The 14,981-nt window shown below is 31.3% G+C and overlaps 1 protein-coding gene across 2 annotated transcripts in view; it reads left to right on the forward strand.

Moving 5' to 3' along the window:
- Positions 1 to 14,981, forward strand: part of LOC143054483 (uncharacterized) — a 253,158-nt gene that overhangs the window by 220,417 nt on the left and 17,760 nt on the right. For both annotated transcript variants that reach the window (XM_076227506.1, XM_076227507.1), the window contains 5 exons: positions 5,085 to 5,106; positions 7,914 to 8,123; positions 8,762 to 9,304; positions 9,853 to 9,959; positions 11,990 to 12,443. In XM_076227506.1, the coding sequence (XP_076083621.1) occupies positions 5,085 to 5,106; positions 7,914 to 8,123; positions 8,762 to 9,304; positions 9,853 to 9,959; positions 11,990 to 12,443 (1,336 nt within the window). The remainder of the gene's footprint in view (positions 1 to 5,084; positions 5,107 to 7,913; positions 8,124 to 8,761; positions 9,305 to 9,852; positions 9,960 to 11,989; positions 12,444 to 14,981) is intronic.

Consider the following 14,981-nt stretch of genomic DNA (forward strand, 5'->3'; position numbering starts at 1 on the left):
TGGGGCTTTATTCATAAAAAAAGGGGGATTTTCAACACTTCGGACAATAACTCAAAAAGGCTTTCACCAATGTCCATGAAACTTTGGTGAATTGTTTAAATCTATTGATGTAAGCTCCCTTTCAATTTTTATAAATTTCAGATTTTTAGTTTTGGATTTATGGGGCTTTATTCATAAAAAAAGGGGGATTTTCAACACTTCGGACAATAACTCAAAAAGGCTTTCACCAATGTCCATGAAACTTTGGTGAATTGTTTATATCTATTGATGTAAGCTCCCTTTCAATTTTTATAAATTTCAGATTTTAAGTTTTGGATTTATGGGGCTTTATTCATAAAAAAAGGGGTATTTTCAACACTTCGGACAATAACTCAAAAAGGCTTCCACCAATGTCCATAAAACTTTGGTGAATTGTTTATATCTATTGATGTAAGCTCCCTTTCAATTTTTATAAATTTCAGATTTTACATTTCGGTGTTATGAATTTTTATGCTTAAAAAGTGGGGGATTTTCCAATTTTGGGACAATAACTAACACTTTCACAAAATTTTATGCAACTTTGATAAATTGTTTATATCTATTGACATATAGCTCCATTTCCATTTTTATAAATTTTAGATTTTACGTTTTCTTAAGTAATGAGTTTTTATACTTAAAAAAGGGAGATTTTATGAAACTTTGGTGAATATATTAATGTAACATCCCTTTTGATTTGTATATATATTTCTAGTTGATCATATAAATTCATTTAAAGCATAAAAGACAAGTTAAAAGAGCAACGGGCGTATCATGCGCTAAAGCGCAGCCCTTTATTGACTATTATCTTAACAACTATAACAGAAAAAGATTAACTTTAAAATGCAAAAATGATAAGCAAGACAAGTTCTACAAATAAGTCATCATGGCGAAACCTTCGATGGACTCCTTTCTACGATAATTGCCAAGACAAGATCTACAATTAAGACAATATGAAGGAAATTTTGCGATGTTTCCTTATTATAGTTATTTTCCCTTAAAATGATGATTTGGGAGTATGTTTTTTTTCTTCAGTTTAGCCTAATTTGATAAAAATCATTATAATCAAAAAGACACTTCAAATCACAGAAATGATCAGCAAGGCAAGATCTACTAACGAGTCAGATATTGTGTACACATCAATTGCCCTTAAATGAAGATTTTTTGTTTACCCTTTTTATGTTTCGAGCAAAAATTAAAGAAAATAGATAAACTAAACAAACTACAAAATCAGCAATGCCAGATCAACAAAACAGAGATTGTGTTTCTTGATTTCGATCATTGTATAAAATGTTTGAGGGTGTCCTTTTTAAATATGCACATACACATGTACCAAGCTGAGCTTTGGAACCTCAAACTTGTTTTGTGAAGAGCAAATCTAAAGGTTATTTGGCTCAAATGAAGGCTGACTCACAATCCTTTATAGTCAAGTACCTGACCTTGGCTGTAGATATTTTCAGTCCCTGGTGTTACAGACAAAAAAAACATATGAGAAGGAACAGTACTTTTATTTAAGTTATTCATCTTCAAGTCTTATTATTCATTTTTGTTATTATGTGGTTATGAATTATTTTTTTGTGTTGATAAAACACCAAGTAGAGACAGTCCATTTCTGTCTATAGTTAAAAATTGAATATATTATATGATGTTGTACATTTTACGGACGCAATCACGAGTTGGTTTACTGTTTCAAAGATGATATAGTTTTCTATGTTGTATGTTATGTACTTATATTTGTCTGTTTGTCTTTTTTTTTTTAGCCGTATCGTTGTCAGTTTATTTTTCAATCTACAAAACAAATAAAAATGTATGAGTTTGACTGTTCCTCTGGTATCTTTCGTCCCTTTTTTGTAAAAATCCCATTGTAAACTTTTACGAATATGTGATAAGCAACTGCCGTATATAGTATACTGATTGTATAAATGTAAAGTTTAAGGTAAGCTATTTCCCCACTTAGCGTCTGTTTTCTGTCATCGTCTACCTTTGTCTTTTGACCTGTTCTTATTTACAAAAACATGTTCTCCTCTGAAATACTGGACAGGTTCAATTGGAACCAACCTTGGCCAAAATCAGTGCTACCTGGTGGATGTTTTAAAAACTAGATTCGTACAGAATGTTGAGATCTATTTCAAATAATTTGCTACCCATTAGCGCCAAAACTATTAGACAACTTCTATAGAAATTTTGTTCTTTTTGTTTTATTTTTGTCCATAATTTTGAAAACTATGATAAACAGAGAGAAATTGCTAAATACCAAAATGATCCGACCATAAAGCAGACAACAACCACCAATGAGTCTTCAATGTAGCGAGAAGCTCCTGCACCCAGCGGCGCCCTTCAACTGGCCCTAAACAAAAAATGTTTACTGGTTCAGTGATAATGGACGTCATACAAAACTTTGAATTATACACAAGAAACTAAAATTAAAAATCATACAGGACTAACAAAGGCCTGAGGCTCCTGACTTGGGACAGGCACAAAATTGCGTCGAGGTTAAACATGTTTTTAGCTCACCTGGCCCGAAGAGCCAAGTGAGCTTTTCTCATCACTTTGCGTCCGGCATCCGGCGTCGTCTGTTAACTTTTACAAAAATCTTCTCCTCTGAAACTACTGGGCCAAATTAAACCAAACTTGACCATAATCATCATTGGGGTATCTAGTTTAAAAAATGTGTCCGGTGACCCGGCCAACCATCCAAGATGGCCGCCATGGCTAAAAATAGAACATAGGGGTAAAATGCAGTTTTTGGCTTATAACTCAAAAACCAAAGCATTTAGAGCAAATCTGACATGGGGGTGAAATTGTTTGTCAGGTCAAGATCTATCTGCCCTACAATTTTCAGATGAATCGGACAACCATTTAGTGGGTTGCTGCCCCTGAATTGGTTATTTTAAGGAAATTTTACTGTTTTTGGTTATTATCTTGAATATTATTATAGATAGAGATAAACTGTAAACAGCAATAATGTTCAGCAAAGTAATATTTACAAATAAGTTAACATGACCGAAATGGTCAGTTGACCCCTTTAGGAGTTATTGCCCTTTATAGTAAATTTTTAACCATTTTTTGTAAATCTTAGTAATCTTTTACAAAAATCTTCTACTCTGAAACTACTTGGCCAAATTAATCCAAACTGGGCCACAATCATCTTTGGGGTATCTAGTTTAAAAAATGTGTCCGGTGACCCGGCCATCCAACCAAGATGGCCACCATGGCTAAAAATAGAACATATGGGTAAAATGCAGTTTTTGGCTTATAACTCTGAAACCAAAGCATTTAGAGCAAATCTGAAAAGGGGTTAAATTGTTTATCTAGTCAATATTTATCTGCTCTGAAATTTTCAGAGGAATTGGACAATGGGTTGTTGGGTTGCTGCCCCACAATTGGTAATTTTTAAAGAAATTTTGCTGTTTTTGGTTATTATCTTGAATATAAGTATAGATAGAGATAAACTGTCAAGAGCAATAATGTTCAGCAAAGTAAGATCTACACAAATAAGTCAACATGACCTAAATGGTCAGTTGACCCCCTCAAAGAGTTATTGCCCTTTACAGTCAATTTTTAACAATTTTCATTAATTTTATAATTTTTTGTAAATTTTTACAAAATATTTTCCTCTGTGTAACTAAAGGGCCAAGTTTATTATAGATAGAGAAAATTGTAAGTAGCAAGAATGTTCATTAAAGTAAGATCTACAAAAACATCACCAACATCAAAACACAATTTTGTCATGAATCCATCTGTGTCCTTTGTCCATAGACCAAGGTGAGCGACACAGGCTCTTAAGAGCCTCTAGTTTGAGATCTCAACCCTCCCCCTATACCTCTAGCCAATGTAGAAAAAAACGCACAACAATACGCAAAGTAAAACTCAGATTAAGAGAAGAACAAGTCTGATGTCAGAAAATGAAACAAAGGAACAAAAACAAAATGACAATAATAAATGAATAACAATAAACTATTATCAGTTACTGACATGCCAGCTCCAGACCGTAATTTAACTGATTGGAATATTTTGTGTTCATCATATGTATATCAGGCACAATCCTTTCTGTTCTGGGTTTAGTATAATACCATCATGAAATATGTGAGAAGAACCAAACCCGCGTCAGACTACTTTTAATACAGTGATTGCTTTTAATGATTTTTTTAACAATTTTAATGGTTATTGCCAATTATCTTAAAACATAAATTTATACATGTAATTTAATATATAGACAGAAAGATCTACAAATAAGTCAAATGGTGTAAATTGTCAGTCCACTCCATGATGGAGTTCTTGCTTTTTAATGACGTTTTTAATACTTTGTGGGTTTTGCTTATCATCTTGAACATGTTGAAAAGTATAAAAGATAGACAAAAAATATCAGCAAGACAATACCTACAAATATTGAGTCAAATCTTTCTGAAATCATTAGTATACTATGTGTAATTACTCTAAAATGACAATTGTTTACCCTTTAAAGTGCTTTAAGCAGAAACTAAAGATCATAGACAGAAACTGTAAACAGTAAATGTGATAGGCAATGCAAAATCAACAGCCAAAAGACTTTTATCTCAATTTCTATTCAAGTTTACGATGTTGGAAAGTGTTCATTGTTGACGATGCACATATACTTTGATGAGTGACACTGGCTCTTTTAACATCCTCTGGTTTAGAATAGGAGACATTAATACAGAGGCAAAAGCGATTTCAGGTGCAATAAGATTTGTTTTGTTAACCTTTGGTTTTGCATGGTTTGAATAAAGTCAAGTGGGCAAAGTGGTAAACCATTGCCATTTGGTATACAGTAGTTGTCGTAGCAGTGGTCATGGTCTTGTGGGTTTCAAACTTCTAGTTTTTCTGCCCATATTTGGTTGATCTTTCTAGGCACTCTGGCTTCCTTCACCAATAAAAATTACATATAAGAACAAGCCAATAGCAGAAAGTAGCATTTGACACCAAATATAAATCAATCAACATCTATTTGTTTTCCATTACATACTACGTTGTGGGTGTTTATGTTTTAAACTTTATTACTCTTACAAGTTTGGTGATATACACTCAATACATTTTCCTCTTTATTTCAGACTGCTGTTCTAAGGATGAAAGGTATTTTCTTTATTTCATTATAAGATTTGACACATTACATATTTAGTGTAACTTATATATGAACACAATATCTATGTATTTATAATGCGAGGTAGATCCCTATTCAATCTAATGTCACTAGGTCAGAGGACATTGACATTGTTATAAAGTTATTATAAATAGACTGGAATATGTTCAGAAAAATTGGGTTATTGATTTTGTTTAGTTATGTAGAATACCAGGGGTCAGTTAAAACTGTTTGGTCTTGTTCCATGTGTACAATTATTTCCACATTTTTGGCAATTTAGATTGTATCTGTGTTTCTGCACGGAAAATCGATGCATATCAACTATTTTAAAAAGTAACGCCCCTTGGAAATATGTATAGAAATTACTAGGTTAGCATGTGCAATTCTAATAATTAATCTATGAAATTCCTTTATATCAACAATGAATTGTTGGATTTTTTGTTTATCTTGAATATAATTCTAGATAGAGATAAACTGTAGCGAAAATGTTCAGCAAAGTAAGATCTACACAAAGTTACTATAACCAAAATTCTCTGACACCTTAAGGAGTTATATATTGCCCTTTAAAGACAATTTTGCTTAATTTGCTCATCATGGTTGCTAACATTTAAAAATATTCTTCTCCGAAACTACTGGGCATAATACTTCTAAACTTTAACTGGATGTTCCTAAAGGTATCTAGTTGATAGATTGTATCAGCTACATTAAGATCAATCAAGAGACAAGGCCGCTATGGCCAAAAATAGATCATGGGGGTCAAATGCAGTTTTTTGCCTATATCTCAAAAACTTAAGCATATAAAGTAAATCTGACATAGGGTTATATTGTTAAATAGGTCAAGTTGCATCAGTCCTTAAATACATGTATATTCAGACGAACCGAACATTACATTGTTTGGTTGCTGTCACTAAATTGGTAATTTTAAGGATATTTTGCTGTTTTTGGTAATCATCTTGAATATTATTGAAGATAAAGATAAACTGTAAACAGCGAAATTATTCAGCAAAGTAAGATTTTCTAAAACTTTGATATGACAAAAAATGTAAATTGACCCTTCAAGGACAATTTGACAAAATTTATTCATCATGTAACTTAATTATAACATTTATAAATCTACTCCTCTGAAACTACTAGGCCTTAATCTTCTGAAGTTTACTGAGTGTTCCTTAGGGTTACTAATTGAAAAATTGTAACCAAAGTTTTGATCCACTAATATTCATGGCCATCATGGCTAAAATAGAACATAAGGGTGACATGCAGTTATTTTGCTTTTATAAAAAAAAATAGCAGTTAGTACAAACGTGACATGGAGATACAGTGAATAATTTTAGACCACTTGGACCAACCGCTGTAGGATTACTGTCCGAAATACAATAAAACAAATTCATCTTATTTATTGATATTTCAATATCATGTTAAAATCTTGCAAAATGCAATTTAAAATATATACATAGAAAGAAATTTGAAGTCCATTTTTCATATACATTATATACATATGTAATGTACAAATCAAGAACTTTCATTCTTCTAATACTATGTTGTTATTAAATCACTGTTTCTTTATTGGCCCTGTAGATTCGAGGTTAGCTGTATTTGACCCGAAACTTGAGTCGAGGGCCAATATACTTGATTGAGAATCTATTATAGGGACAATTAAGACACAGCAAGTTCATAACACTTTTAATAACTAATTTATATTCTTTTAATACAAATAAAATAAGAAACTTACCTTATTTGCATATCTGAACTTGTTTTTACGCTTTTACATCCATGATTTTTGTTCTTTTCAAATATAAAGTTGCTGGGAAAAATAAATCCGACAGTTTAACTATTCTTACCCTTGGATCGTCTGTTTCGGATGAATAATTAACAGAAATGCAATAGTGTCGATAATCAGAAGTCCTTCTCGGAAATTATTCCCGTTTCAAGACTTCAAACGGTTACAAAATATTGAACATCATTTAACCTTTTTATATTACTCCTGAAGTTAAGTAATGGTGTAAGAAAATTTAAACCGGAAGTGAATGTCCCCTATTAACCCATGGGCCAACACGGCTTTTATCCTTATTGGTCCTGTTTTTGTCCGTATTGGTCTTGTCAGAAAAGCAATATGAACTCTTGATTTATATCGATAGTGGAACGTTTTCAGTATTTAACATGACGATGTATTTGTATTAGGGCTAATTTGCTCATATCATTTAAAAAGTATATATATTGATCTATCAGAATGCATTGACCTTCGGACTTCGTCCTCTGTTAATACACTCATAAGAGGTCAATAACGTATTGTCCTCGTCAGAAGTTCATTGTTGTAAAAACATTGTAGCTTATAAAACATACACATGACATCTTACATCTTATATAATTTATAACATATCTTATGTAATTTATAAGATATCTTATATAATTTATAAGATACATGTATCTTATATCATTTATAAGAAATCTTATAAAATTTATACGATATCTTATATATAATTTATAAGATATATTATAATTCATAAGATATCTTATATAATTTATAAGATATATTATATAATTCATAAGATATCTTATATGATTTTATGATTTATAATATATATTATAAGTTACAGTATATGATTTATAAGATATCTTATTGTTAGATATTTTATGAACTATTTTGGTATATCTTATCAAATTTTGAAGTGTTATTAAAAAGTAAAATAGCTTGTCATAAATATAACTATTTATAGTCACTATTCCTAAGGTGTAGCACAGATTTCGTAAATATCATTAGCCATACATTGATAATAGACCGTTTTGAAATTTATATTTTCAGAGTCTTCTATGTTTGGCAATGGAAGCTACGAATCATTTGACATGCGCTGCATGGTAACCGGCCAGTTCGCCGTTGGAAAATCAAGTCTAGTCAAGCTTTTAGTTGGGGATAATGTTCCAGAAGGGCGACATGCGACTGATGGCATTTCCCTCGTTGAAGGTCGCTGTGGACTCGATATTGAGACCAGAAGTTGGATTATGATAGATCCAGGTAAGAATAAACATCAATATATATATATGGATTAAAATTTATTGTTTTTCTACTGTTTTTAAGGAGCTGAGGTAGGCAATATTTAGTGTGTAAAGAAATGAACATGTTTAGTCAACCTTAACTCTAGATTATGTGTGTGCCTGTCTGCAATTCAGTGGTTGTTGCTGGTTGCTATCTGGTTTTTTTTTCTGTTCAACACTAATTGTGTTGTAACTTATTTGGCTGATGCTAGTTAATCATTAAGCTAGCGGCATTATGCTTTTCCGTATGTGTATCTATTCATCCGTCCATATATAGGGGTGTGGTCAATGTTGAAGGCCGTACACTTACATGTAATTGTATTAAACCTTGTCGATGGGACTTTGTTGAAAGTTGTCTCATCTACAATCATGCCACGTTTTATTTCATAATGTTTCCTGGTTATGTCATTCTCATCGTTGACAGGTTTTTAATCCATTAACCTTATTTTTCATGGTTCAATGATCAACTCTTACTTTTAATGCTAAAGTTGGTTTGAAGTCACTTTTAATGACTACCAGTATGTCATTTTGATATAGACAGAGTAAAGTTCATTTCAAAGTTTATTTATTCTGTATATTAAGTAGATAACATCAGTATTTTGTTATCTCTTTATACAGCAACTTATAATGCCTTGGATGTTGTGTACAATAAGGTGTTAATGACCTCCATAGAAGAAGATGAGAGTCAACGTCAAACAAAAACACAAGAAAAACAGGAATCAGTTGCAAAACCTGGTGATAGTCAAAATAAAGAAGATACTAATTCTCAGAAGTCAGATGCTTCCAAGTCACCATATTCTCCTGTTAACCTATCAGATGAACCTTCTTCACAGCCACAAGCAGCTCAATCTGTGTCCCCAAAGACGTCATCTAGTGAGTCTAAAAAACAGCAAATGAAGAAGAAAATTAAAACAAAAATGACCAAAAAGGAAATAAGAAAGAGAATGGAGAAAGTCCTAAAAACTGGGAAATATAAGATGAAAGTTGGCAGGCTCATCTTCTGGGACTTTGGTGGACAGTATGTCTATTATACAACACACCAGACATTCATGACTTACCGAGCTTTGTTTCTAGTAGTATTTGATGGAAGTAAAGGATTGAATGAAGAAATACCTGATGTACTGTGTTTTCCGGGGCAGCATATGACACCAACCCCTGCAGGTAATTTATATCAATTAGAATTGTAACATTTATATTACTGAACATATTTTATTCAAAAATGAACATAGCATGCATAATGACAATTAGAAACCAATAGTCCAGAGAAACATTCTTATCTTGATGATCAAAAGTCTAACTTACTTGTACGCCGTCGTAACTGTTGAAAGTCATCATTGAACTAAACAATAACAAATTCAAATGCCGTAATATCGTCATTGGATGCTGGATAGGCCAATCGAATTAACGCAGATTTTCATTTAACTTTTTTGTATCACACTCCGTACAGTGTGATACGAAAAATGTATATGCTAGCAAGACATATATAACAGGACACAACCATGAGAAAATGTAACACAAAACAGTTTTAAGAATCATACAGTAAAATACTTCAACATTTATTGAGAAATTCAGGGCAAGCAATTTTTGTTATGGACTAGAAGAAATTAGTTTTACTTGCCAAGGTTAAAGTTTTCAAAACGAATATTTTCATACCCCTGTAAATTGAGAGAACAAATTAAAACACATATTATACTCTATTCTTATTTCAGTCTTTCTACTGCACTGGGTAAACTCAATCCTGACCTATTGTAAGGTGGTGTTTGCTGGTATCCCTAAGATATTGTTTGTTGCCACCCATAAGGACAAGGTACCAGTGGTAAGTAGCAAAGATAAAATTACATCTCATTTAAAGACATCCCTAAGATCTTGTTTGTTGCTTCCCATAAAAAAAGTAAGTGAAAAGTATCTATCAAAAAATCTTTTATACAGGAAATAATTAGATCTTGTTTGTAGCTAACCACAAGGTACCAGTGGCAAGTGAAAGAGATACAAATAGGTCTTTTATACAGCATTCATTTGATCTTGTTGATTGTTACCTATAAGGCTATAAGACCTTATTTGGTGATCTAGAAAATAATTAATAGTTTATAATGGAATTGTTTTATACCTCACATTTGAAGGGTAGTATACTAGTTTAAATCTGTTCCCATTCAAATCATGATTTCAAAAGTAATTAAAGGAGAGATACATTAAAGTTTCCTTAGGGTTAGAACTAACCATAATTCATTCGGGCATGCATAATCATGTTCATATCTCAGCCATTGCCTGTTAAACAGATACTTCATATGTCTAAACATAATGGCTTTTAAAAACACATGGTCGTATATTTTGTAAAAAGCATGCTTCTTTAAAAACAATTTTAATTCCAGAAAATAACAAACTAAAAGAAGGATGGTCTTTAAAAAATGACATTGCAAAGATTGTGATTAAAAACAAAAGTCAAAGGTAATGTGAATGATAAAGAGTACAAATGTGATTTGGTAAACAAATATTTTGGTATGATATTCACATTAAGAAAATGTATACCACACTGGTGTGTTTGTGTTATGATCTTGGATAAATTTGATGACATGAACATTTCATAAAGTGTCTTATTATTTGTATACCCCCGCCATAGCGGAGGAGGCCTTCAATTTTACCCTTGTCCGTTTGTACGTCCCTCCCATACATACGTTTCAAAATTGATCTCCGTTCTCTAACCTAAAACACATATTAAGATTAAATTTGGGTAGTGCCACTTTAAATGTTCTAGAGTTGTGACCCTTTACAAATGAAAAAAAAAATGCTGATTTTTTCGTTTCGGTTCTCTATTTTTGATTTGCCTTAACCAAATGCAATGACACTTATACACCATGCTTCAAGATTACTACAAAATACAGATCAATTCTTAATTTTGGGGGTGTCACTTTTATTGTTCTAGAGTTATGCCCCTTTACAAATGGAAAACTAGCTGAGTTTTACATTTCAGTTCTCTAACTTGAAATTGCCTCAAACAAATTTAATGATACTTATAAACAAAACTTATTACCACAAATATCAGATCAAGTACAAATTTGGGTAACGTCACTTTTATAATTCATCAGTTATGTATGTCCCTTTACAACTTTATATGTTATGTTAGCGCTGGCATCATCTATGTCCCATGAACTCATTCCACATTTATTTTTGAATCATTTCAAAATGAAAAAGTCATCCCTATTTTCGGGTGGAAAAAACTGCCACACTCCTCATGTTTTCATAGGTACCGGAGGAGAGACTATAAGCACAAACAATACATGACAACTATACTATATACACAGTATTGCATGTACATGCATGTAGAAACAAAATTCAAAAAAAGAAGAGGTTAACAGTGTTGTTGGGTTACTGTCTGTAAACACTAAAACAAAAACCGATTTGATTATACAACATGTACAATGTATCAACAGTTTTTATGCCCCATTTATGGGCATTATGTTTTCTGGTCTGTGCGTCCGTCCGTCTGTTCGTTCGTTCGTTCGTCCGTTCGTCCGTCTGTCCCATGTCAGGTTAAAGTTTTTGGTCGAGGTAGTTTTTGATGAAGTTGAAGTCTAATCAACTTGAAACTTAGTATATATGTTCTGTATGATATGATCTTTCTAATTTTAATTCCAAATTAGAGATTTAACCCCATTTTCACGGTCCACTGAACATAGAAAATGATAGTGCAGATGGGGCATCCCTGTACTGGGGACACATTCTTGTTTATAAGTACTATCACATTCTTTTAAATAGAAAAACAAAAAGAAATTGAGTATGACGTCAACTATATTTTTTCACATCATATTCAGCCTCTAAATCTGTATTGCAAGGATTTTTTTTTGCCAGGAGGATGTGGAAACAAGACGTGCACTATTGTACAGCGAAGTAGAGGAATTATTTAAGGACCACGAGGGACGAAATCATCTTGTCCTTGACAAACAAATATTTGTCAATGCAACTGATAAAGATGATCAAGAAGTTGAAGCCCTTAAGAAAGCCATCACAGAGCTTACTTTCGATCATCCTTGTTGGGGAGAGAACATGCCGAACGCTTGTATTCCCCTTGAACTGGAGATTGCTGAGATGGTAGCTGCAGGAAAGCAAATCCTGTCATTGGTAGAACTTGAAGAATTGAATTCAATCAGCAAGGTGTCCGTCCTGGATTTAGAACAACTTCACGATTTCCTTCACTTCCAACATTCTCTTGGGAAGATCATCTACTTTGACACCCGTCAGCTCCGAGATTATGTGATAATTAACCCGCTTTTCATGGTGGAGGTGATGAGATCATTTGTGACAGGTATTTATAAATTGTAAATAATGTAATAGTTTAACATGGTGAAGATGTCATTGGTGTCATCAAACAATACACAAAGAGAGAATATGTTAACAAGTATAATTTGTATTAAAATAAGCAATGCTTTGGTCAGAAAGAACACTGACAAATCAAAATGTCTTTTTACCTTTTTCATGTGTTTTCGTACTGATTTTTCCTCTGACTTTTCTATATGAATTTCATTGTCAGTTTGTTTGTTTGTAATTCAGATGTTTAATACACTTTACTTGACAACAGCTGAGAATTGAAACTTGCATGTTTATGAACAAACACAAATAGCCAGTCAAACAATGTTTTGTCAATTTTACAGTTTAATTTTACTGTTTGTTTTTTTTCCAACTGAAAGCTTGGTGTTTTGAAGATTATTAATGGGTCTTGTTTTGGAATAATCTTTACATCTAGATGTTTTTATCATTTTGTAGAAAATTCATATCAAAAGTTGTAGTCAACCTAGTTTTCTGGTTAATCAATATGTTTTGGTTAATTTGCAATGGGGATCTGGGTTTTTTTAACGTTTTTTTAATATACAATTCGTAATTAATTTCTCGTGGTAAATATTTATTATCTTAGTGTTAAACATTGTTAAATATCAATACAGTTCATGCCACAATTTTTTAAGAAGTATTTGTTTTTTTAAGTCACTATTTTCAATTGACAAACAAATCTAAAACCGTACACCAAAAAGCACAATAAAACCAGGATGAGTATTGGATTAAAATGTGTAAAACAAATGGATACAATACAATCATTGACAATGGTGAATCAACAATATTATTCCTTTATCTATTTACTGTAAGTTCAAAATTATTGCCTCCTTTTCTTATTGTAATTTAAAAAAAAAAACACACAAATTGGAGAACGATCCGGATTTCAGGAAAATCTACATAAAGATATTGTTAATAACTTCTGAATCTAAAGTTAATGTTGTTGATAATTCTAGAGTTTAAACTACTTTAGAGAAATACGCAAAGAAATTATATGGGGTAATAAAAACATAAAAATAAAAAATAAACCATTATTGATGCTCAATTGGATCAAAAGCAATATAATCTATATTAATGAAATTATTGACGAAAACGGTCAAATCAACGAAAAGACAATACTGCGTAAGTTAGAAATAAAACACAACTGGATAGCCGAACTATCAATACTAAAAAAAGCTATTCCAAAATGTTGGATAGATATCCTGAAAACAAATAAATCTGTTAGACCCAAGTTAGTATTAACGAAAAAATAATTAGAATGAATGAAACAGAAATAAATTTAGCAGATCTTGATAACAAAACCGTCTATCAACATTTTATAAAAAACAAAATAACTCCAAACATTGGAATAATAAAATGGCAAAGAATATTAGGCGTAAAACCATTACAAATTAGACACTCCTTATCATTTACAAACAAAGAAATATACACAAACAAACTTAAAGTTTATAAATGGAAATTATTTAGCTATATATTGCCGAACACAGAAAATCTTTTGAAATGGAAAATATCTAATACGTCAGAGTGTGCTTTATGCAAATGCACAGACAATTATCAACATTTTTTTAATGATTGTGAATTTTTAAAAGACTTGTGGAATAAAATAACAGAAAAAATGAATATCATAAACTTTTGTAAGAAAATAAACTTAATAGATATAGTCTTTGGATATAAAATAGGAGACCGACATTATAATGACATAAATCTTATTATAACGTTGATAGGTTTCTCAATTTACAAATCATTTTACACTTCAGAACAAAGAACAAAATCTGCCGACATATACAACATCTTCAAAAAAGAATTTGAATTATATTTTGAAGTTAACAGATGTGTAAAAAAACGTAAAAGTAATCTAATTTGCAAATTTCAAAAATTTCTTTAAACTGTTAGATTATAAAATACGTAAACATAATATTCATATATAGTTTCGAAACATAACGCACAAAATATTTACTCAAGTATCTTTAAAACGAAATACTATAAATGCAAAATTAAATTTGACACCTCAGCGGCCGCCGTAAAGAAAAACCCATAAATTACACCTATTCTAAAACTTTAAATCAAAACACAATAAGGTACATATTATGGGGAAAGACAATAAATTCATATTTCGATAATAATAAACATATAATATCTTACCTTTTGATAATAATCCAAAAGCGAAAAGATTAAGACATGAACTATATTATCCTTCAATCATGTCAGGTTACGATTATTTGATCACACTAAGACCTTGCACGATTTTTCTAAACGAGCAATATGTGTCAGGTAGACTGTATCCAATAATGAGAATGTAAAAGTAAAGGTCAAATACGGAACAAAATTACGTAATTATAAATGTGAATGATTTGCAATTATATATGCTTATATTGTATTTTTTTTCTATTTGTAATTGACTGTATATTGTAATTTTTTCTATTTGTAATTGACTAGCAATTAGTTGGATTATATTATAATTTATAAATGTATGTTTTACAGACAAATTAAACTAACAAGTACTAACAAAATTTAATAT

Source organism: Mytilus galloprovincialis, chromosome 12 (genome assembly GCF_965363235.1).
Source record: "Mytilus galloprovincialis chromosome 12, xbMytGall1.hap1.1, whole genome shotgun sequence".
NCBI classification, from domain to species: Eukaryota; Metazoa; Mollusca; class Bivalvia; order Mytilida; family Mytilidae; genus Mytilus; species Mytilus galloprovincialis.